The 26072-nt window shown below is 39.7% G+C and overlaps 1 protein-coding gene across 1 annotated transcript in view; it reads right to left on the bottom strand.

Annotated features, from left to right (window-relative positions):
• kntc1 (kinetochore associated 1) overlaps window positions 1–26072 on the bottom strand; it is a 152923-nt gene that overhangs the window by 11026 nt on the left and 115825 nt on the right. The window contains exons 52-59 of the mRNA XM_060843653.1: window positions 22745–22800; window positions 18581–18659; window positions 17689–17807; window positions 12950–13085; window positions 11423–11518; window positions 9951–10007; window positions 5619–5673; window positions 5437–5500 (exon numbers count right to left, since the gene is read on the bottom strand). Of these exons, the coding sequence (XP_060699636.1) occupies window positions 5437–5500; window positions 5619–5673; window positions 9951–10007; window positions 11423–11518; window positions 12950–13085; window positions 17689–17807; window positions 18581–18659; window positions 22745–22800 (662 nt within the window). The remainder of the gene's footprint in view (window positions 1–5436; window positions 5501–5618; window positions 5674–9950; window positions 10008–11422; window positions 11519–12949; window positions 13086–17688; window positions 17808–18580; window positions 18660–22744; window positions 22801–26072) is intronic.

Below are 26072 nucleotides of genomic sequence, written 5' to 3'. Positions count from 1 at the left end.
AATCCATGGAGAAAACATTTCCCAAAATTTGGCAAAACGTCAGTATCACGGAGTTTCATAGAAGGTTTCTCTTTGTGAACTTTAGCAAGTTTTCTCGTGCACTTTTATGGCGCTCACCTTAAGTTTGCACCACTCATTCACAGTGCCACTCTCATGTGCTCAACAATGACAAAGTGCTCACCAGTGTTCAGGATCTTCTGGCATTCACATGCCAGTGTCATATTTAAAGCCCAGCTGCAAACCAGTTCAAAAACTGCAAGCGGCGAATTGACCTTCACAGTTCCAGCATGCAAGAATTAACAAAGCAAATGGCTAATAGAGGCAAATTGACACTCGACTTCGCAGACAGGGATCTGTGGACAGGATGGTGGAGAGTGCTGTCTTCTTTTCCTGGGACCACCAGGGGAAATCACAGCACCAGACACTGCCAGCCTGGTCTGAAGGTGCCAACTGGGCCAGTGTCTTGTCCACAATCTGGAGGAATGCAGAGTAATGAAGGAATCAGACTAATGACCTTCTGCACTCCATCAGCATAAGTGCCAACTTCAATCTGCTACCTCTCACCATCTCACTATTACATATAGCATATTCTTCCATTGAAATTCACTCACCTCTCCTCCAAATCTACTAATCCTTAGTGCCCTCTATTCATTCTACTCATTCAGGGCATCTCACCATCTTTTCTGCCAGCCATTTTCATCTCATGAAATCCACCCTCTGTCTTATAGGAGAAAGCAGAGAACCAAAATGGGTGCTATGGTGGCCAACATTTGTCTGGATACCCAGACAAGGAGAGAATCCAGAGTGCTCATGTGGTGATGCTGTGACCTCCGTGTCCTTAAGCCAAAAGATTCATCGTCAGTGAAGGTAGGTTTGCAGTAGACAGTAGTATAGAAACCTCTGGCCAATTTCTTTCAGGAAAGTAAGCTCATTTGACTGTGCTGTGTCACCATGCAAACTTGATGTTGAAAGAGGACATCAAGTCCATTGTGCACTATAATGGTTACCCCGATAGGATCAATTTCTTCGTGCATTTCTTAGGCCTGGTGCACAATTCCAGCCTACAATGTTCCAACAACTAGATGGACATTGGAATATGTGGGCCATTATATTTATTTGGTGATGTAATCTGTAGTCTAAATGCTTACATTTTTTTCAGACAGATTCTAATTGAAAAGAGAAACTAACCTCACAGTGACCAAAACATCTGGATGGAATGATTAAACAGAGACAGCCATCAAAGCTCATCAGTAATCAGTCCAGAAGTGCAATACAGACAGGCTGAAGATATCAGAGGTAGGATCCAGAAATTGAGAAATTTGAGAAGCAAAGATATTATAGCTGCAGTTGTTTGTGTTACTTCAAGATATCATTGATGGATCAATGACATTCAGACTATCATAAGAAAAGTTTAGGAAGCTCTGCAAACATATGCCATTTTTAATAAAAACTGTGCTGGTGATACTCTGGTTGGTTGAGTACTGCTGCCAGCAGAGGACAGATTTACAGGGGTAGTAATGGCCAAAGATAAAAAGATTTGAGCATTTTGTTTCTGACAAGGAACTAGTTACACATTATAGTGCAGAATTGAAAATACATTTCTGAGGCAGGGAGAGAGAGAGAGAGAGAGAGAAACAGAGAGAGAGATCTTAAACGTTATAGTATTTTAAAGATCTATAACACCATGCAGACGTTTCTAGATCAATCCAAATGAATGGACTTGCTAATATACTGTCAGATGAATGCAGATTAGCTCCTTTTTATATCTGCATCAGTCAGACAAATGACATAGAATCATAGAACCCCTACAGTGTGGAAGCATGCCAATCAGCCCATCAAGTCCATACTGACACTCCAAACAGCAAGCAACCCAGAATCATGCCTTCCCCTATCCTTCTAAACCTGCATTTTCTCTGGCTAATTCACCTAGCCTGCACATCCCCAGGTACTGTGGGAAATTTAGCATGTCCATTCCACCTAACTTGCACTATCTCTGGCCTGTGCAGACATTGACAGAATGGCAAACTCCACCCAGACAGTAACTCAAGGGTAGAATCAAACCCTGGCCCTGTGAGGCAGCAGTGATAACCACTGGATTACTAGTCGCCCTAAGGCCAGAATACTGTTTTTTGACATATCTTATTTTTGAACAACAGAATATAAATCCGATCAAAGCATATAAGAAAGGATTAGGGGTGAAAGAAGAGAGGTTGTGGTGGGAGAGAGATAGGAATACAGAGCAGAGGTGAAGGAGCAGAAAGGGAAAAGTAGTTGAAGGCAGGGGGAAAGAGTGACAGGTGGAGATGGAATGGAGTGGGGAGAGGAGGAGGAACAAATGGATGGGCTGATACGAGTGGTACAGAGAGATAGGGAAGAGAAATAGAGGAAAGGGTCAGGGAGAGAAAGAGTGAGGGAGCCTGAGCGAGGCAGGGAAGACAAAGAGTGAGTGTGAGAGCACCCACAAGCTAGGGAAGAGAAACCACGTGGCTATGGCAGAGAAGGGGGAAGAACCCCTACAGTGTGGAAGCATGCCAATCAGCCCATCAAATCCATACTGACACTCCAAACAGCAAGCAACCCAGGCGTGGGCGGCATGGTGGCACAGTGGTCAGCACTGCTATCTCACAGCGCCTGAGACCCGGGTTCAATTCCCGACTCAGGCGACTGACTGTGTGGAGTTTGCACATTCTCCCCGTGTCTGCGTGGGTTTCCTCCGGGTGCTCGGTTTCCTCCCACAGTCCAAAGGTGTGCGGGTCAGGTGAATTGGCCATGCTAAATTGCCCGTGGTGTTAGGTAAGGGGTAAATGCAGGGGTATGGGTGGGTTGCGCTTCGGCGGGTCGGTATGGACTTGTTGGGCCGAAGGGCCTGTTTCCACACTGTAAGTAATCTAATCTAATCTAAAGAAAGTGGAAAGAGGAGGGAGAGGAAAGAAAAAGAGGAAGAAGGGTAGAAAGGGTGGAGAAGAGAGTGGGCTAGATTTGTGTTATCAAGTTGACTCTGGAACCACTTTAAAAATACTGGCCAGAATTGTTTGAGAAGATTTGTAGCACAGGTTGAGGTCCTGGATGTAGGTTTGCTCGCTGAGCTGAAAGGTTTATTTCTAGACGTTCTGCCACCCTACTAGGTAACATCTTCAGTCGGCCTCTGGGCGAAGCACTGCTAATAATTCCTGCTATCTATTTTGGTGATGTCATTTCCTGGGGTGATGCCATTTCCTATTCTTTTTCTCAGGGGTGGTAGATGGGGTCTAATTAGATGTTCGTTGATACGAGTTCCGGTTGGAAAGCCATACTTCTAGGAATTCTCGTGCGTGTCTTTGTTTGGCTTGTCCTAGGATGGATGTATTGTCACAGTCAAAGTGGTGTCCTTCCTCATCCGTATGTGATGATACTAGTGAGAGAGGATCATGTCCTTTTGTGGCTAGTTAGTGTTCATGTATCCTGGTGGTTAGTTTTCTGCCTATTTGTCCAATGTAGTGCTTGTTAAAGTCCTTGCATGGTATTTTGTAAATGATGTTAGTTTTTGTTTGTTGTCTGTCTCGGGTATTTCAAGTTATTAGCTGCTGTTTTAGTGTGTTGGTGGGTTTGTGGGCTACCATGATGCCAAGGGGTCTGAGTAGTCTGGCAGTCATTTCCGAGATGTCTTTGATGTAGGGGAGAGTGGCCTGGGTTTCTGCATGTGTTTTGTCTGCTTGTTTGAATTTTTTGCTGAGAAATCGGAAGACTGTGTTCACTGGGTACCTATTCTTTTTGAATACAAGGTATAGGCGATTTTCCTCTGCTCTGCATAGTTCCTCTGTGCTGCAGTGTGTGTTGGCTCATTGAAATAATGTTCTGATGCAGCTTCATTTGTGGGTGTTGGGATGATTGCTTCTGTAGTTCAATATTTGGTCCATGTGTTGTTTTCCTGTAGTCGCTGGTTTGAAGGTCCCCATTGCTGTTTGCTCTACTGTGACATCTAGGAATGGCAGTTTGTTGTTGTTTTCCTCCTCTTTAGTGAATTTTACGCCAGTAAGGGTATTATTCCAGATTCTCAATTCTCTACAAGAATCTTTCAGAGTATAGGTTTGTTCAGGTCATAGCAAGCACTTTGAGCTGGCTGGTCCCATTGCAGAGATCAGCATGGCCTACACCTCCACAATTTTCATTGACACAGGCCAAGTTTTTCAAGAGTCATGTTGATTATACTTCAGAGGTGCCTTCAGCCAATCTGTATGAGGATTGTTTATATTGTTTATAGGCAAATTCAAAAAGTCCTCAACATGCCTTCCATGCCAAGAGTACTCCCCCACCAAAGCCCCTGGCCCATCATGCTCCCCATTCCAAGATCTGGCATTTCCATGCCCTTTCATTCATTATACACGATGTAATTAATGAATCCTATAATGATAGTTGGATATCTATACACAAACTCTAAAAAAGAATTTATTCGTAAAAAAATCTCCATACACTACAGCCCAATAAAAAATTAAATCATCCAGAGCCTTTAAAGTCTCAATATCTGAAAATGCAAGGCTGTGGAACTAATTAAGCCTGTATAAACAGACATAGTGAAATTAATAAAGATCATATACCAGAATTTTCAATCTAACTGGTGGAAAGTTGGAGCAGTCAGCAACAGAATGGCACTCAGAAGATTCACAAGAAATAATCTCCAAAGCAAATCAACTCAGGCAGATTAAGAATCCTGCGGGGAGAATGGGCTGTGCATTTTCTAATGTCCTGTTTCAGCAGCCGTGTGTTAAAAATATTTATAGAGTAATTGCTGGATCTTAAGACATAAGATATACGGCAGATGTAGGCTATTTAGCTCATTGAATCTACTCCACCATTCAGAGAGATTATGGCTGATTTGATAATCCTCAACTCCACTTTCTGGCCTTTTCCCTCTAACATTCACTGATTAAAAATCTATTTATCTTATCTATCTAATCTATCTCAGTCTCAAATATCCAAACCACCCAGCCTCAACAGCACTCTCAGTAAAAGAATTATACAGAGTTCCATCCTCAGAGCATAAAATCCACCTCACCTCTATCTTAAATATGTGTCTGTGTTTATTCTGAGATTAAGCCCTCTGGTTGTAGGATCTTCCACAAGAGGATAACAACTTTTCTGCATCTATCCAGTCAAGTTGCTTGAGAATCTTGTATATTTCTGGATACGCTCTTGTATATTTCTGGATACGCTCTTGTATATACGCTCTTGAACAGAAACTTGTTCATTCTCCTATTAGCTGCTATACCCTCAACGCTAGATTGCAGCTTTTCAATATATTTCCAACAAGTTTCTCCTCTACAAAAGAATGTGTGTGTTTCTTAACTACCAAACAAATCCTTAGAATTGATTTTCTGCAATTTCCCAAGATTAATCATTGGGGGAGGATAAAATATTAATTCAGCTACTTAGCATAAGATTTTACTTGGCAACACTTACTTGATCAAGAGCACAAATGACTCATAACAAGTCTCCAATTGCTTTGGACTCAGAGGACATGAAGCTGGATAAAAGAAATACAAAATAGGAATTAATTTTTAAAGGAGTGCACATCTTCAGCTAGGTTGTCACTTGACTTTTTAAAAAGAAATTCAAGGCTTACTTACAAATAATTTCCATACCTGAAAGAAACGGTGCAAGAATCACACTACGCCACGCTCTGGTAAAATTCGGAATCTGTTTAAAATAAATTTAGTGATTCTTGAACATTAACCAGAACATTCAAGAAGCAGAACTAAGGTTTTATTACAAAATGGCACCTTTTTTTATACTTTGAAGAAATGAAAACTACTTATCACAGCAAATAAACAAAATCAATCATTTGAAAATGCTTCACAATATTGACAAACATGCTCTGTAAAGGCAATAGCAAAGAGCCATGCATTAATAGGTATCTAAAACCCTGGTCATCTGGAAAGACTTTGACACTTGGTCAATTGTATTTACAGCTTCAACTACCGTTCTATGTTAAGTCATTGCTATTCTCTTCCAGTTCTAACTCAAGAGGAAACCTCAAGGGGGTACAGATGGTGTAGCAAGAAAGGAAACACATGAGCATGTGAGGGCAAGGGCGAGCACAAGGATAAAGGAAATAAATGGAAGGAAAAAAAGTGAGAGTGTACGTGTTTTGAGAAGATTTGTAGCTCAGGTTCAGGTTCTGCATGTAACTTTGCTCACTGAGCTGGAAAGTTCATTTTCAGATGTTTCGTCACCATACTAGGTAACATCATTGGTGAGCCTCCGGTGAAGCACTGGTGTTAGTGATCAGCTTTCTATTTTTGTGTTTAGGTTTCCTTGGGTTGGTGATGTCATTTCCTGTTCTTTTTCTCAGGGGGTAGTAAATGGGGTCCAAGTTAATGTGTTTGTTGATAAGATTCCGGTTGGAATACCATGCTTGTAGGAATTCTCGTGCTTGTCCTAGGATGGATATGTTGTCCCAGTCGAAGTGGTGTCCTTCCTCATCTGTATGTAAAGATATGAGTGAGAATGGGTCATGTCTTTTTGTGGCTAGCTGATGTTCATGTATCCTGGTGGCTAGTTTTCTGCCTGTTTATACAATGTAGTATTTCTTACAGTTCTTCCAAGGTATTTTGTAAATGATATTAATTTTGCTTGTTGGCTGTATGTGGGCTTTGAAGTTCATTCACTGCTGTTTTAGTGTTGGTGGGTTTGTGGGCTGCCATGATGCCAAGAGGTCTGAATAGTCTCGCAGTTATTTCAGAGATGTCTTGGGTTGCCAGACTGCTCAGACCACTTGGCATCATTGTGGCCCACAAACCCACCAACACACTAAAACAACAGTCTAATGAACTGCTGTCTTCAACATCCATACACATGACTTTAATTTGTAGTGTGGAAATCCTGTGAATAATGGCTTTTTAAAAAATAATCCTACCTAAAATAATAACACTGAGCTCAAATGTAAACACCTTATCAAGAGAAGAGATTTTTAAAAACATTCACTCATGGGACATGGATGCCACTGGCTTGCCAGTATTCACTGCCATCTGTAATTGCTCTTGAGAATGTGGTGGTGAGCTGCCTTCTAGAACTGGAGCAGTCCACATGCTGTAGGTAGACTCACCATGCCCTCAGGAGGATATTCTGGCTTTTGACACAGTAACATTGAAGGAACAGCAAAACATTTCCAAGCCAGGATGATGAGTGGCTTGCAAGGAATTTGCAGGTGGTGGCGTTCTCATGTATCTGCTGCTCTGTCCTTCCAGATGGAAAAGGTGTAGTTTCAGGATCTTTGGTGAATTCCTGTAGTGCATCTTGTAAATAGTGCACAGCTGCTACTGACCATCTGTGGTAGAGGGAGTGGATGCTTGCGAATGTGGTGCCAATTAAGTAGAGCTGCGCTTATCCAGCCAAGTAGGGAATATAGCATCTCATATCTGACTTGTGCCTTGTAAATGATGAAAAAGCTTTCAGGAGTCAGGAGGTGAGTTATGCAGTATTCCTCACCTCTGACCTGTTCTTGTCACCACTATTTATATGGAGAGTCCAGTTGAGTTTCTGGTCAATGGTAACCTGGAGGATATTAATAGTGAGGGATTTAGTGATGTTAACACCATTGAATGTCAAAGGGTGGTAGTTAAATAATCTCTGATCGGACATGATCATTGCACACAAATGCGAGGCAAATATTACTTGCCACTTCGCAGCCCAAGGCTGGACACTGTCCAGATCTTATTGCATTTGAACATGGACTGCTTCAATATCTGTGGAGTGGCAAATAGTGTTGAACATTGTGCACTCATCAGCGAACATCCCCACTTCGGACCTTACGATGGACGAAAGATCATTGATGAAGCAGCGGAAGACTGTAGAGTTTAGAACATTACTGCGAGGAACTCCTATAGAGATGGCCTGGAACTGAGGTGACTGAACACCAAGAATCACAATCCAGAGGGTCACTGAAGATGTTACTTGTATGGTGACGAAACATCTGAAAATGAACCTTCCAGATTAATGAGCAAACCTACATCCAGAACCACAATCATCTTACGTGCCAGGTACGACTCCAACCAGCAGAGAGTTTACCCCCTGCTACCCATTGATTCCAGTTTGTTAAGGCTCCTTGATGCCACACTCAGTTGAATGTAGCCATGATGTTGAGGGGTATCACTCTCACCTCTCCGCTGAAATTCAGGTCTTGACCCAGGGTAGTAAATGAGGTCAGGAAGGGAGTGAGCCTATTGGAACCCACACCGAGCATCAGTGAGCAGATTATGCTGAGCAGTTGCTTCTTGATGACACTATCACTTTTTTTATGATTGACAGTCAATTGATGGGGCAAATAATTGGTCGGATTGGATTTGTCCTGCTTTCTTTTGTACAGGATATACAATATTCGAAAAGTGTGGCGCTAGAAAAGCCCAGGAGGTCAGGCAGCATTCAAGGAGCAGGAGTGTTGACGTTTCAGGGTGGAAGGGGTTGGTGAAGTTGATGAACTGTTCAACCTCCTCAGAGGAGCACCACGTGGTGCTGATACAATCATCAAAAGGTTGTGGAACGGTTCAGGGAACATCTCTGGGACACAGGCACCAAACAGCCTCACTGTCCTGTGGCTGACCACTTTAACTCCCCCTTTCACTCTCCCAAGGACCTGAAAGTCCTGGGTCTCCCCACTGCCAAATAAAAGCCACCTTCTAGCTGGAGGAAGAACGCCTCATCTTCTGCCTTGGGACCCTACAACCACACAGCATCAACATCAATTTCAGCAGTTTCCAAATCTCCCCTCCCCCCAATTTCATTGCAGATCCAACCCTCCAACTTGGCACCACCCTCTTGACCAGTCCTATCTGATCATTCTTCTTCCCTCCTATCTGTCTACCCTTCCCCATCGATGTATCACAATTACTTCCCACCTGAATCTACCTATTGCCTTCCCAGTTACCTTCCACCCCCACTTGCCTATTTATTTCTCATCCCCCTTCTTGCTCCACATTCCCGAAGGACTTATGCCCGAAATGTCAATTCTCCTGCTCCTCAGATGCTGCCTGACCTGCTGTGCTTTTCCAGTGCCACACTTTTCAAATCTGACTCTCCAGCATCTGCAGCCCTGACTTTCTCCCAGTTGTCAATAATGTCTGGTAGATGTCAGTGTTATAAATGTACTGGAAGAACTTGGCTCCAGGATCAAACTATAAACCAAAACTGGTATATCCCGAGTTTGTCAGGATTGGTTATTCACCAGATGAACCTCAAGAAGCTGCAGGCACACTTCTCTGATATAAGTAAAATGAAAATTTTAGTACTCTTTCAGAAAGTTGACAATTGTGAAGTCTAAGCTTTTCTACAGTAAATGTGAATAATATTAAGAGTTTAAAACTTTGGCAAGAGTTAGAGACCACATTGTACAGAGAAATCGGGACAGAAATGCTATACTTATTAGCTCCTAATAGCTCCAAAGGGATACCTTTATTATAAACATGTAATGTTAATCCTAGAATGCAACTTATCAAATGTCCTACATAAGAATACAATATTTACTGCGGAAACCCAAATAAACAGGTTAATTAATGTTAAAGTTTTCCCACTTCAATCAGGAAACATGAGAAAATTGAATTATGTTCTAAAAATGTTCCCAAGAAAAATTAAATAAGCTGCAGAGCTTATGAATTGCGCCTGGCTTGTTCAATAGACAGAGCAAATAATCTTCATGCAGCACATGTTTACAAGCTCCACCTTGTTTTCCCTTTCTCTCCATGATAAGTAACAAGATAACAGCTGCAGCAGCTTCATGGCATGTAGATGAAAAGAATTATTAAATTTAATTGAACAAACCTGAAACATAACACAAGATGATTTAAGAAACACAGGATGATTTAAGAAAAGAATCAATGATTAGTTAATGTTATAACGTATTGTTTTACAGTTGCAGCACCAATGCCATATTTATCCCTATAATGTTAGGGAAGGAACAATGGAAATGCACTCTCACATACCTGCCACAAAGGGAGTATCGCGGTGATTGCTACTAGAACCTTCCTCAAGTAGTTGACCTGTAATATACAAATATGTTCAGTTTTGTTACAAAGCTTTGTATTTCATTTTCACAGAAGTTCATGTTTAGTGGTGCAAAACTCAGAACTTGAAGTCAAATTACTTCAGTTCCAAAGATTTTGAATTGTAAAATATAATGAACGATATTGGTTATAACTAAAATTTACAAATACTCTTTTATATCCTCAAGTTAGAAGAAATGCATTTGATTCCTCTTTTACACCTCACAAAATATTTCTTAATATAACATTAATATGTTGTTTAACAAAATAGTCTGACACAAAACACCAAATGGAAGTTCCAACCTCAGACGACCTGCAAAAAGAGACTAGAAAAGAAGGTGGTTATAGAGTAGTTGCCTGGCAGAAGACATTCTGTTGATCATATGTTAACTTGGGGGGGGGGCGGCAGGGGAAGAGAAAGGAGAAACAGAAAAACATGAGAATTCAAAATAATGAAAAGGAAATTGATGCATTTGAAAAAGTATGCCTCACAAATGCCATTACACAGTAGCAAGAGCTTGTTTGGTTCTCCAAGAGTACTTAAAACTATAACTACAGCTTTGACTTCACAACAATTTAGTAATTACAACATACTTGATGAAATACAATCACCTTGGAGAAGTCCAACCTACCAGCAATACATCTCTATCAGTATACAGAGAAAGATGGAACAAGTTATATATATTATTCTGTAGTGGTTCTGTTCGCCGAGCTGGAAGTTTTTGTTGCAAACGTTTCGTCCCCTGGCTAGGAGACATCATCAGTGCTGTGGAGCCTCCTGCGAAGCGCTTCTTTAAGTATATCTATTTGCTGTCTTTTGATGATATCATGTACAGATTTGCAGTCAACTTCCAAATGTACAGTTTTGACATTTGTCTCTGTCACTTAACCATTGCTCTCAGTCCCCATTACCTTCACTGTGAAACTGCTTGTCTACATTCAACAATAGATGAGTACTGACTGTCACCAGCAAAACAGAGAAGAATTAAGCCTTTTCTTCCACTGCAAGCTTTTCCCTATCTACTATCTCAGGTTGAACCATGCTAGTTGTAGCTCTAATGACTTGTTCACTTCTGATTACTATCCCTATATCTTTTTCACCTCAGTAGTGATCCACTTCCATCTTCATTTGCTTTAACTTTTCAAGCACTGAAACAGTCACAATATGTCTTCACAAAAATCTCCATCTGTTGGTGTCTTTCATAATTTACCTTTCGACAGCATGGGATGTATTTTCCTCATTCTGCTGACGTGCTCGTATTGCTTTTCTTTCTCATTGGTGCTAGATAAATTAATTTTGCTGTTGATTCCAGGTTAGGAAGCTTAAGGTGAAATCGATAAAATGCACTTCAGAACATAACATGTGTTTGCATTAGGTGGATATATAGGACTCGCTGTATTTCCTGACTTACCATGTTAAAAGCAAGCAGTTTCTGCAGTATACCATTCCATAGTTGCAGGTCATACACCCTGTACTCCAAACTCAATTCAGTAACTAATCTAACAGCCTAGGAATGAAAAAAAGTTGTTAATTATAGCTTCTTATACCAAGAATTTATAAAAGGTTAAAAAATACAGAACTATACTTTAAAACAAATGAATGATAATAATTAGCACCTTAAGCACTACTTTCTAACAACTCGGTACCAAACATTACAATGCAGTAGTGTTCACCATTTTGTTTCAAATATAACATCTATCATCTAACTTTATTTTAACTTTTACATCTATTTCTACTTCCTATTTAGAGACAACAATTCTGAGATTAAATCAGAGAGAGAAAATGATCTGGATAACATTGTACACAAATCACTCAAGGTTTGTGACCAGTCAAATCAAACAGGCATTTGGGAAGTAAACTGAAATCATCATTTGAAATCAAAGGACAGAATATTGTCCTTTGTTCAATTCCTTGGCTAGGCTGTGTCTTGAGTCACCAATGTCGATCCCATAAATGGTGGATGATACCGTTGGAAAAGGTTCAGATGAGAGCCACAAAAATTATCTCTATCTTAAAGTTCTAAACCTTTCCTAAAGAAGCATCGCATTAGACTCGAAACATTAACTCTGTTTCTATATCCACATATCCTGCCAGACCTGCTGAGTATCTCCAACATTCTGTGTGTATTATATTCTGAAAAGGCTTCAGTTATTTCTAAACTTACCAAGTTTGTTCTATTTACTTTTGAACTACACAGGCTTAGCAGCAATTGACAGAGGTGCGGGCACAAATACCTGCACATAAATTATATCAGCATTCATGCATTTAAGTTGTGCAGAGGTAGGAACACGACAGATGTTCTTCCTTTCCCAATACAATCACCATTAGAAATGGTCTACTTTTTTGGTGTGTACTGCCTCTCTGTTCACCTTTGAGAGAGCCCGACTGGTTGTTGGCTGTGGCAGAAATCAAATCTTAGGAATTGTAAGCAATTCGTAAGTTTATGTAAACAAATTAGTATGACCTTCTCTGCAGGTTTGATAGCAGGAAAGGGCTGGAGGAAGTTTCATACTTCCTCACTTATTGATGTAAGGTATGTGATTTATATATATTTTATGACCATTTACTTTATAATTGGGAATTTTGACCTAGTGGCACATGGTATTGTGTGCCTGAAGGGGTTTAATAATCAACTAGTAGGTGTTTCTGTAGCCATGGTGATTTCTTTTAAACCAAAGTATTAGAATTAGACTTGCTGGAAAGTAATTGACTTTGTTTAATTTGGGAGAGCGCATGAGCAAACAAAATAAACAGTTGTAGTTTATTAGGAATTTGATTGAAAATTGTGAAGTATTTTGGGATTTAGTGAAACTCCTAAAGTTTTCAAGAAATAGCTTTTTAGTTACAGTTTGGGGCAATTTTCAGAATTGACACTTATAATCAAAGAGATGTACAGCATGGAAACAGACTTAATATAAGAAAGGATCTTGATACTAACCCTAGGCTCATGATTGTGGTTCTTCCATAAGCCTTTAATCATCCCTTCTTTGGGACTGCTGTGGAATGATTCAATGGTGTATGGTATGTTCAAGACTTCAAATTCAGCCAAATAAATGCAATACTTCAGGTAACACCTACAAGAACAAAAGCCAATTACACATATTACAAATAAATACATTAAGAAAAGTATGTATTGAACCAGTTGGGTAGACACACAAAACTTAAATAATAAACTCTCAATCTTTAACATGAATAAGTTTTATAATTAAATGGGGATATCTCTTTCATGGTAGTGGTTTTGATTATGACATTATTAATTAAGTTATTAATGCATGTGATGTGGCATATTCAGTTTGTATTTTGAAGCAGTTTTTTTAAAAGAATGTTGGTGTCATATTAGTTTTCCAATACCTGATTGGGGATGCATGGCCTAGTAGTATTATTGCTAGTCTATTAATCTAGACTATTAATGGCAGATGGTGCAATTTGATTCCAATTTTAAAAAATCACAAATTGGGAATCTAATGATGACCACGAAGCCACTGTCAACAGTTGGAAAAATCCATTTGACTCACGAATGTCCTTCGGGGAAGAAAATCTGCAATTCTCACCTGGTCTAACCAACATGCAGCTCCAAACCCAGAGCAATGTGGCTGTCTCTCAACTGCCCTTTGAAATGGCTGAGCAAGCCACTTAGTTGTTTCAATCGCTATGAAGTCTCCACAAAGAAATTGAACCAAACACCTGGCATTTACATAGGCACCAAAAAAGACAACGGCAGAAACAGACTTGTCAATCCTGCAAAGTGCACCATACTAACATCTGGGGGTTTGTGCTAAAATTGAAAAAGCTCTCTTATAGACTACGTAAGCAACAGCCAAACACAGACAAATTCATAGCACCCTACTTACTGACAATGCCCCAGAAACTACTGTCACCATTCCTGGATATGGTATGCCCAGCAGATGTGGCAGTACAGTGATATACATTCATGAAGGAGTTTCCCCTATAGTCCTCAACATTGATCTGAACCCCATGAAGTTTCATGGCTCAGGTTAGACGTGGGCAAGGAAACATCCTGCTGATTACCATATGCCATCCTCCCTCAGCTGATGAATCAGCACTCCTCCATGTTGAACAGCACTTCGAGGAAGCATTGAGTGTGGCAAGGGCACAAAATGTACTCTGGGTGAGGGTTTTAATGTTCACCACCAAGAGTGGCTCTGCAGCAGCACTACTGAATGAGCTGATAGGATTCAAAAAGATACAGGTCAGAGGCAGGAGGCAAAGGAACCCAGCATTACAGATACCAGTCTTTAGCCAATTTGATTTAGCTCATAAGATATCAAGAAACAAATTTCCCAGATATGTCCTGTACACAAAAAGCAGGACAAATCTAACTCAGCCAATTACTGCCCCATCAGTCTTCTCTTGACAATCAGTAAAGCGATGGAACGTATCATGAACAGTGCTATCAAGCAGCACTTGGTCAGTAATAACCTGCTCACTGACACTCAATTTGGATTTCTCTAGGGCCAATCAGATCCTGGCTGAAAATGTGTTGCTGGTTAAAGCGCAGCAGGTCAGGCAGCATCCAAGGAACAGGAAATTCGACGTTTCGGGAATTTCTTGGATGCTGCCTGACCTGCTGCGCTTTAACCAGCAACACATTTTCAGCTCTGATCTCCAGCATCTGCAGACCTCACTTTTTACTCCAATTAGATCCTGACCTCAATACAGCCTTGGTTCAAATATGGATAAAAGAGCTCAACTCCACAGGTGATGTGAGAGTGACATTCGACAGATTGTGGTATCAAGGAGCCCTAGTATAACTGGAATCAATGGGTATCAGGATGAACATACTGCTGGATGGCACACAGATGGTTGTGATTGCTGGAGGTCAGTCATCTCAGCAGGAGTTCCTCAGGATACAGCCCTCGGCCCAATCATCTTCAGCAGCTTCATCAATAGGTCAGAAGTGGGGATGCTCGATGATTGTACAATGTTCAGGACCATTTGTGACTCCTCAGATACTGGAGCAGTCCATGTTAAATGCATAGGATCTGGACAATATCCAGGCCAGCATTGACAAGTGGTAAGTAACATTTGCACCACACAAATGCCAGCAATGACTACTCCAATAAGAAACCACCGCCCTTTGATATTCAATGATGTTACCATCACTGAAACTCCATTATCAATATCCTTAGGGTTATCACTGACCAGAAACTTAACTGGACTCGCCACACAAATACAGTGGATACAAAAGTACGCCAGAGGCTAGACATACTGTCATGAGTTACACACTTCCTGATTCCCGAAAGCCTATCCATCAGGCACAAGTTAGGAGTGTGATGGAATACTCCCCATTCACCTGGATGGCTGCAGCTCCAACGAAATTCAAGTATACAGGACAAAGCAGTCTGCTTGATTAGCACCACTCCCTCCATCACTGATATTCAGTAGCAGCATTACGTACAATCTATAAGATGCACAGCAGAAATTTACTACACATCCTTCGACAGCACCTTCCATCTCAAAGGACAAGGGAGCAAATACATGGGAATACCACCACCTGCAAGTTCCCTCCAAACCATTGACTACCCTGACGTGGAAATAGCAGTGTTCCTCCATTGTCATTGGGTCAAAATTCTAGAATTCCCTCCCTAAGTACTTTGTGGGTCAACCTGCAGCACGTGGACTGCAGCTCACCAACACTTTCTCAAGGGCAGCTATGGACAGGTAATAAATGTTGCCTAGCCAGCTATGCACACACCCCACGAGTGAATAAAAACAAAAGCTCAGCCATTAAGGTAGGTGAAGGCACTGTTTTCACCCATTAGTCTATAAATGATATATCTTCAAAGCTAACTGACAGATTTCAATGAAACTTGATAGATATGTAAAGTTTGGCCCAAGAATAAAATAGAACGAAGAACAGTACTGCACCACAAAGGGCCCTTCAGATGACGATGTTGCACTGAATACGATGCCACAGCTAACTAATCCCTTCTGCCTGCCCTTGATCCATATCCCTCCATTCCTTACATTTTCACGTGCTTATCTAAGAGCCCCTTAAACGCCCCTAATGTATCTGTTTCCACCATCACCTCGGCAGAGTGTTCCACACTCCTACCTCTCTCTGCGTTAAAAAAAAAATTTGACCCTCATGTCTCCTTTGACTTTCCCCCTTTCACTTGAAATGAATGTCCCCTTGTATTAGATATTTCAACTCTGGGAAAAAGATTCTGACCATCAACCCTATCTATGCATCTTATAATTTTATAGACTTCTATCAAGTCTCCTCTCAGCCTCTTCTGCTCCAGAGAAAACAACCCAAGTTTTCCTCTTTTTGTAGCTCATCCAATGCAGGCAGCATGCAGGTAAACCTCTTAAGCACCTTCTCCAAAGCTTTCGCATCCTTCTTGTAACATGGCAACCAGAACTGAATGCGGCCTAATCAAAGTCTTATAAAGCTGCAATATGACATCCTGACTAATGTAATCAATGTCCAAGCAATAAAAGGCAAGCATGTCACATGCCTTCTTTTCCACCATATTTATTTGCGGGGTTACTTTCAGGGAGCCATAGACATGAACCTCAAAATCCCTCTGCACATCAATACTGTTCAGGCTCTTGCCATTAACTGTATACTTTTAACATTTGGTCTCCCAAAGTGCAGCAACTCATACTTATGAATAATTGAGTAATCAACTAGTTTTTGGTTTACACCCGTCCTGAAAATTGGTTGTTTTTCTTTTTAAGAATCAGGATCTGTTAACATTGGGAGATGGTGCGAATTTACTTTCTAAACAAAAAGTTGTAGGTTGTTTTATTTAGAATGTTATGAATTTTTAAAAAATGTATGTAATGTCTCAGCTACTGAGGTACAATTTATCCCAAATATCAAAATGTGGGCAGAATTTTCAAAGATGTCATTTGGTGTAAATTTTCTTGAAACCCTACATCGAAATGAAAGCTTTAACTAAAGAAAAGAAAATCTCAGCTTTGAAGTTACAGAACATCAAGCTGACAGGCAAAAATGCCAATTAGGTCTGTGTCATCGTAGTAACACTGAAGTATGACGGCATGACTGAGGTATGCTTTCTGCTGAGTGTCCTCTTCATTTGATAAAATCGGAAATAATGTTGAATTATATATGACCCAAAACATTCCCTTATATTGTATTTAACAATATTGTCTGATTTAAAATATGCTAAATAATAGTTTTCTATCTAAACCCCTCTTTTTTAGAGACAAAATGCATGTTCCAGAAATAACAATAACACTTCAGCATTGTACTTAAACAATCATCATTCATGTATAAGCCTGGATATTGGCAGAAATAATTCAACCACTGGGGCTATTATTGCCAAGTCTGGTTGTCTGTTTAGTCAAATATACCCAGATGTGGTTTTAGGCAGCTCAGGTAAGTCAATTGCGCACTCATTACTGCCATCACAAATTCTGACAATTCAAAAGCCAATCATAATGCCCTAGAACAATCCTGGTTCAATGCCACATTTACTATGCCAAAAAGAAAGCCAAAGGAAAGAGATAAATTGACATTTTCTTATCAATTATCATTTATAACTTTTTTCTTTGTCACCATCAACAACTGAACACATTGGAATTGGGCTGCTTTCACAGTGGGAGCAGGGGGTGGGGATAGGGAGGAGATTGATTAATAGAAAACATATTATTATGCATTTAGCACATGGTTAAATTGCATCATACTTGACTTCCTCAATAGATTGCTGACTGATCCTTGCTATCGTTTCACTGTCTGCAATATGAAGAAGACACTGCAAAGCACGGCTCCTATGAGCAAATGGCAACTGGGTACCACCAAAAGGCTAGAAAATAAGAAATGAAATTATTAATCATACATAAATGTGCCAATTATTAAATTACATTAAATACTAAATGTATATTTAAAAACAGTGGTTAAAAGTCAGCATTGGTGGTTCAATGAACCAGGCTATTAATATTTATATTTCTCTATATTATGAACCAGCATACTCACTCATCCAAACCAGAAAACGAGTACCACAAGGAAAGTAAGAGAACAATACAATAATTACAATGAAGTTTGATTTTTCAAAACAACAGTACTACTTCTTTGAAACTTTTAAATGGTCCAATCTATGTGGTTATAATCACATATTTATTTATTTATCTATCTTTATATAGTGCCACTGTGGCTTTTCTTTCACGCACTCCTATTAGACCAAACCATTGTAAAAATATTTTTCTTTCCTTCTTGCGCATTTTTCGGTGGAAGGGTCACAAAAATTATAAGCACTACGTCTGGGACACGTAATTTCTTGGACATTTCCTCCTCCAAAGTTAACAATCTTTTGATGTCAGTTGTTATTTTTAATCTCCCGATATAAGTGGTTCTAAATGTACTTGGCAAAATCATGCAAAACAGGAGTAATTCCTCAAGTAAATACCACAGTTTAGATCAAAATAGAATAAACTGCAAAATATCTACATTTGCCTTAGTGGTTTTTCTTTACTTTTTAAGCTAACCTCAAAATAGGATATAAATACACCCATCATTAATTTCAAATGGGAAATAAGATGCCAATAGTTATGTAGTATATGGTGAAAAGGAGTTACATACAGAAGATGAACCTGTTGCAACACTAAGAAGCAATTTTGCACTGTAGTCATCTGGGTATATTTGAAGTAGGTAGATAGCTCTGCAAGAAAAAAATACAACAGAGCTTTAATTTAAGGGAAGTACTTGTAATGGAAAAAAACTTATAAAATAAATTCTTATTCCTATTAGAAGTAAAATAATTTTATATATAAATTCAGCTAGTTAATTCCGGTACAGCAAAATACTTCAGTTGTTGAGAATTTGAAAATAAAAATTCAAATGATCATGCAAAACAAGTGCCAACGTGGGTCATTTAGCCTTTGAGTCTGTTTCATTTTTCAATAAGATCTCAGGAATATGTTTATATCTTGAAATCCACATCTCCATGCACCACTGATAACCTATGATTCCCTCACCTAACAAAAGTCTATCTGGCTCAGCCGTAAAAACTACACTGGAGAGGTGCCAGATGATTGGCCAGTGGCAAATGTTATTGCCTTGTTCAAGAAAGGGAATAAGGATAATCCTTGGAATTACAGACCAGCCAATCTTACGTCTGTGATGTGCAAAGTATTAAAAAGGATTCTGAGACACAGGATTTAGGATTACTTGGAAAACCGTAGTTTGATTAGAGATGGTCAGCATAGGGGAAGGTCATGCCTCACAAACCTTATTGGATGTGACAAAACACATTGATGAAGGTAGAGCACTGGATGTGGTGTACATAGATTTTAGCAAGGCGTTTGATAACGTGTCCCATGGTCGGCTCATTCAGAAAGTAAAGGTACATGGGGTACAGGGAAGCCGGTCTGTCTGGATACAGAATTAGTTGGCTCATAGAAGATAAAGGGTAATAGAAGATGGAAAGAATTCAGCTTGGAACTCGGTGACCACTAGTGTTCTGCAGGGATCTGTTCTAGGACTTCTACTCTTTGTGACTTTTATAAATGACTTGGAAGAGGAATTGGAAGGGTGGGTTAGTAAGCTTGCCAATGACATGAAAGTTGGTGCAGTTGTGGATAGTGTGCAGGGCTGGTGTAGGTTACAATGAGACGTTGACAGGAGGCAGAACTGGACTGGTAGGTGGCAGAACAAATTCATCCTGGAAAAGCGTGAAATGATTTTCTTTGGAAGATCGAATATGAATGCAGTATACATTGTTAATGGCAAGATACTTGGCAATGTGCAGGAACAGAGGGATCTTGGGATCCATGTCCATAGCTCCCTCAATGTTGCCACTCAGGTTGATAGGATTATTAAGAAAACATATGATGTGTTGGCTTTCATTAGCAGGGGGATTGAGTTTAAGAGTTGCAAGGTTATGCTGCAGCTCCATAGAGTCCTGGTTAGACCACACTTGGAATACTGTGTTCAGCTCTGGATGCCTCATTATCGGAAAGATGTGAAAGCTTTAGACAGAGTGCATAGGAGATTTACCAGGATGCTGCTTGGACTGAATGGCATGTCTTGTGTCTTATGAAGTAAGGTTGAGGGAGCTGGGGTTTTCTCACTGGAGCCAAGGAGAATGAGATGTGACTTGATAGAGGTGTACAAGATGTTGAGGGGCACAAATTGAGTGGATAGCCAGACAACTTTTCCCATGGCGGAAAGGTCTATCATGAGGGGGCAGAATTTTAAGGTAATTGGAGGAAAGTTTAGGGGAGATATCAGAGATAGGCTCTTTACTCAGGGAGTGGAGGGTGCATCGAATGCACTGCCAGCAGTGGTAGTAGAGTCAGATACATTCAGGACATTTAAGCGACCCTTGGATAGGCACATGCAAGTTCCCTATATACCCTTCATTGCACTTAGTGTGATCTTCGAGTAGGATAGAAGGCGGGTACAACATCGAGTGCCAAAGGGCCTGTACTGTGCTGCACTGTTCTATGTACACCACACACATATACACTCTGTCACACTCGCGCATCAAGCATGCAAGCACACACAAGCACTCTCTCCCTCTCTCTCATACACACACACACACACACACACTTAAGTCTATGGAGTAAATTTGCATTTGCAGATTAGTGTTTGTACATATATTCTATTTTGTTCTAAAAGCACACACAATCTGTAGGCAGTCAGTCCACGTTACTATAAATTCTGTGCCCTATGATCCTGCCCCACTAGCTAGATGACGAAGAAGCAGCGCTCCAAAGGCTTATACTTCCAAATAAACCTGCTGGACTATACCCTGGTGTTAACTGATTTTTAACTTTGTCCACCCTAGTCCAACACCAATATATCCACATCATAAAAATATTCAACAGCCCTCCCTTCTGTGGAGAGGATTTCAAAGGTACACAACTCGCTAAATGAAATAAATCTTTGTCCTGAAAGGGCGACCCTCAATTTTAGAACATGCTCAGCTTAATTACAGGTGATTAACTGGGAATTTAGCTGGGACTAACTGTATTTCTGATTAGTTAATAAAAATAAATAGTATGATTCATTGTGCATATGATCTCAATTTATGTTAGTGCACTTTACCAACAATGTGACGGAGGTTAAAATGACAAGATGTAAAGTAGTTTTTGTGAATTTTTCTTCAATTGAGCATATCATGACAACAGAACTGAAGTTCTAACAGACACTGAATTTTTCAGCAAGACATGCTTTGGAGTTCAATTTCTTTTCGAAAGAAAGGACACATACATCAAAGATAGTTGAGAATATGAATTCTGAGAATGTAATTCAGCGACTGCCTAGATAATTCCAATGTCAATTACATTCGGTCTCAAGTGAAACCATGGTATGGCTAACCTAAAACGTTGTCAAAGAACTTCAGACATTCACATTTTGAAAGGAAAGGCCACAGTGTAAGACTGGATTGCATACTCCTATGGTTGCAGAGATAATGGAGGCCAATTAAAAAAAGAAATAATCTCTTTTGCTAATTGCTAAAAGCAAGTCACAAAGCCCACAAAGCCACCTGTGAGAAGAAAACAGGATAACTCCCTTTGCTTCTGCAGTGGTTCACTCACTTAATCACCTCAAGTTTGGAGGAAAAGTTATGGAAACGTTGTAAAAAATGGCATAAACATTATTTTATTTACCTCTAATGGTTTAGCTTCTCTAAGGCACACTTAATTAATGCAGCAAATATATTTACACAACTCCACTCACAAACAGTATGAGTCAAGTTCAATTTCTGCTTTCTGCTGAGTAGCTGGGACAACACGGGTAATACAACTTACCTTGATCCGCTTGAATTTGTGAGGATATGAGAAAATACCCTGTTCCTGAACATTATTCAGTTACTACACATACAGACATAGAGAGAGAACAGGATCAGATGCAAGTGGTACTCTATTCACCCTTCCGAATTGCAATACTTGCCAGGACTGTCTTATTAGAAAAAAAAAGCAAGATTATGGGGAGATGCAGGGCACAAGAGAAATCAAAAAGTTCTCTTAAAGGCTTATGCAAGCATGATGCCCCAAATCGGTTTCTTTGGTGTGGTAGAATTTTATGACATGACAATAACCCAGTATAGGGTCAATACCTTCGGAAAGGGGAGACAAAGATATTTATAAAATATATTGTACTTAAAGACACAAAGCAAGATACATACAGTTAGAATAAAGTATTGTGAGTCCTACATGGCAATGTATTTATCGTTAAAAATTAATTATACATAAAATACGTGTGTGGAGCATAAATGTCAGCATATGCTAGTTGGACCAAATGGTCTGTTGCTGTACTATAAAATACATGTTTTAAATACCCTTGCATCATGCAAAATAATAATTGTTTAATTTGACGTTTCTAAAAGATCCATTTATATACAAAGTTCCTTCGTGAGTTTATTTAGCGTTAAATGATCTCCTAGAGGTGTATGAAGCCACAATGATTCCAGTGGACAAATTAGCTGGTTATTACTGTTGGTGTAATGATTTGGTTTAGACTGGATCATGGTTAATCTCCTATATGCCAATTTTTTTTAAAGCTAAGCACAAAGACACTCTCAGACTAAGTCGCTTCAAAAACATTTAGATTGCTCAATTAATGGAAGATTTGTTTTGAAGAATTATGAAACTAAGAGGCTATTATTCATTGTGTTTATAACTAAAATCATTTTTGAGAAACCATATCAAAATAAAGCGACAATGGAAATGTGAAATCCAAATCAAAACTTGCTATAACATTTTGCAGGTATATTAACAATGAATAGATAAGACTCACCTCATCAGTGCTGGATCTTCTTGCATGTCATTAAAGATATCCTGTGATTTAGAATTCTAAAATTGAAAATGATACATTTCCATTAAGTAAATGATACATTTCGTTAAAATAAATTAGTTATTAAGATATAATTAACAAAAAATGTTTGCATTAAGTTATGGCAACAACTGTAATTTTAAAATAAGTTTGCTGCTTATTTATAGCAATAATGAATAGTATATACTAAATTTAAAGATCTTAGGATCCAATCTAGAGCTGGAATCAAAGTTCAAGCACTTTCTGTGAAGATGATTTGTATTTAATATCACTCAGAAGACTTAATTTCTGATATGTAAATGCTAATTTTGCACTCTTCATCTTTGAAATGAAGCTGTCAAATTAGCTCGCTTTCTCTGATTCCCTATTTGGGAAATTGGCTAGGGGAGTGCTCCACAACTGTATATTGTACGACAGATGTATCACTCCTCCTGATCCAGGTATACACTGGGATTCCTACAGTTCTACATGCTACAAAATAGACCTCATCAGCAAATTCACAAATAATTCCTGAATCATTTGTTAATTGTGTAAACTTTATGCTGAATTAGGGTGTATCAAAGTCATCCTGTGAAATAATGGCTATCCCAATAAGATAATTTCTCACAGTATATTGCAGAAACTCATGAATGGGATAAAGCTGCTAACTTTGGTTCTGAAAAGTGCCCAGTCTTTCTTGGGTTGCCCTGAAAACGTAAGGTATTGGATGTAGGTTTGTTCGCTGAGTTGGAAGGTTTATTTTTCAGACATCTTGTCACCATACTAGGTAACATCTTCAGCAAGCCTCTGGACGAAGCACTGCTGGTGTTTTCTGCTTTCAATTTATATGTATCGGTTTCCTTGGGTTGATGATGTCATTTACTGTGGTGAAATCATTTGCTATGGTGATGTCATTTCCTGTTCTTTTTCTCAGGGGGTGGTAAATGGAGTCCAAGTCATTTGAGTAAATGATGAAGTTAGCGGTTTCACTCTGCTACAATGCAATAAGTGATAATGTGAGGTGCTGAATTTTGGAAAGGCAAATCAGGGCAGGACTTGTACACTTAATGGGAAGGTCCTGGGGAGTATTGCTGAAGAAAGAGACCTTGGGGTGCAACTTCATAGTTCCTTGAAACTTGAATCGCAGGTAGACAGGGTGATGAAGGCGGCTTTTAGTACGCTTTTCTTTATTGGTCATTGCATTGTAGAAGTTGGGAGGTAATGTTGGACTGTACAGGACATCGGTTAGGCCACGTTTGGAATGCTGCGTTCAATTCTGGTCTCCCTGCAATAGGAAAGGTGTTGTGAAGGGTTTAGAAAAGATTTCCAAGGATGTCATCAGGGTTGAAAGATTTGATCTACAGGGAGAGACTGAATAGGCTGGGGCTATTTTTTCTGGAGCTGAGGGATGACCTTATAGAGAATTATAAAATCATGCGGGGCATGGAAAGGGTAAATAGCCAAGGTCTTTTCTCCAGGGTAAGGGAGTCCAAAACATGAGCCCACAGGTTTAAGGTGAGAAAGGAAAGATTTAAAAGGGACCCTAGATGTAACTTTTTATGCAGAAGGTGGTGCGTGTATGCAATGAACTGTCAGAGGAAGTGGAGGGGACTGGTACAATAACAATATTTAAAAGGCATCTGGATGGGTGCATGAATTGGAAACATTTAGAGGGTTATGGCCAAATGCTGGCAAAGGGGACTACATAAGTTTAGGATAGCTGATCGGCACAGACAAGTTGAACCAAAGGGTCTGTTTCCATGCTGTACATTTCTATGACTCTAATGCTATTCACCACGAACAGGATGTTTTCGTCAAACCAAAAAGATGCTCTGCCTATGACACAAATGAGTAATGCAGTATATGAATTTCAGTGCCAATGTGATGCTCAGTGTATAAGCCATACATCCCAAACACCACAATCAAACAGCATATGTCTTTGGTTGTTCGTATCCAACCGGCATCTGCTTACAAAACTCTCGATACTGTCCACATTAGTTGGGATTCCACAATTAGGTAACATCTTCTAAATTATACAAAGTGGTTGAAGAATTACACTGAAAACCAATTTAAGATTGTCAGTCATGCTCGCAATGTGCTGCAAGTTACATTTATTAACACCCAGAGCCCAGTCTTTTGCAGAGAGAAAGAACATGTATACACTCTGTGCCTGTTTCAACTCAATCAGTGACAGCCATTCTCTGGATCATTTCTCAGAACAATGCCCATTTGAAATTAAACAAATTTGCAATTAATTTTCACCCATCATTAATTGGTGCATTCTCCAGAGCAACGTTTCTACCACAGTCCACTTAAGACTTGCTCTCCTTTTATTTTGGTAAATGTTGCAAATTGTCCCGGTAACAAATGGCAGACTTAACTTTTTGAGTTTTATAAGACTTCTTCAGAAGAATTAGATTCTCTCTATCTACCTATGGGCTCATTTAATCATCTTAAACACATCAATTTGACGGCCACTCAGTCTTCTGTACTTGAGAGAATACAAGTCAAGTCTAAGGGCTCGCATTCTGCAGCGGTTGAAGATCAAGGTTCAATTCTCTGGAGGTGTGTCATAATATGTCTAAACAGGTTGATTAAAAATATGAACATGCCAGTCCAAGTCAATGAAACCTGGCCTGGTGATGTAACTCTTTCAAACAAACCTAAACTAATGTTCTTGGTTCCCACTTAGGCTTGTCAGGTAAGGTTCATTTAAAGGAAAACAAAAGATGTAAAAAGTTCCATGACACTATTCTGAAAGAAGAGTAGGGAAATTCTCCTCAGGTCTCAGGCCAATATTTATCCATTGACCAAAGAATCACTAAAAAAATCAATTTACCCTCTCTAATACCATTATGGACACTGTCGGGGTAAATGATGTACTTGGGAAAGCAACGGTAGCCAAATTAAAGGCACCTTGTGAGAGTCTGCTTTACAAGAAGGTAGGAAGAAGAACAGCAGGGCTATAGTGGTGGGGGTTTCAATTGCAAGGGGGATAGACAGACATTTCTGCAGTCACAAAAGAGACTCGAAGACAGTATGATGCCTGTTGCAGCTTTTGGAATACTGTTGTGATCATTCTGCTATAGGAAGGACATCATTAAATTAGAAAGGGTGCAGAAATGGTTTACAAAGAATTTACTGAGATTGGAGGGCTTGGGCTATAAGGAGAGGATGGGACTTTTCTCCCCCTGGAAGATTAAGAGGTTGAGGGATGACCTTAAGGAGGTTCATAAAATCATGAGGCGCATAGAAAATGTGAATAACAACTTTTCACATATAGGAATGTGTGCATTTTGAATGAGCTGCCAGA

Source organism: Hemiscyllium ocellatum, chromosome 24, assembly GCF_020745735.1.
Source record: "Hemiscyllium ocellatum isolate sHemOce1 chromosome 24, sHemOce1.pat.X.cur, whole genome shotgun sequence".
NCBI classification, from domain to species: Eukaryota; Metazoa; Chordata; class Chondrichthyes; order Orectolobiformes; family Hemiscylliidae; genus Hemiscyllium; species Hemiscyllium ocellatum.
The sequence above is the reverse complement of the archived record's forward strand: the minus strand, read 5'-3'. Positions and strand labels throughout refer to the sequence as shown.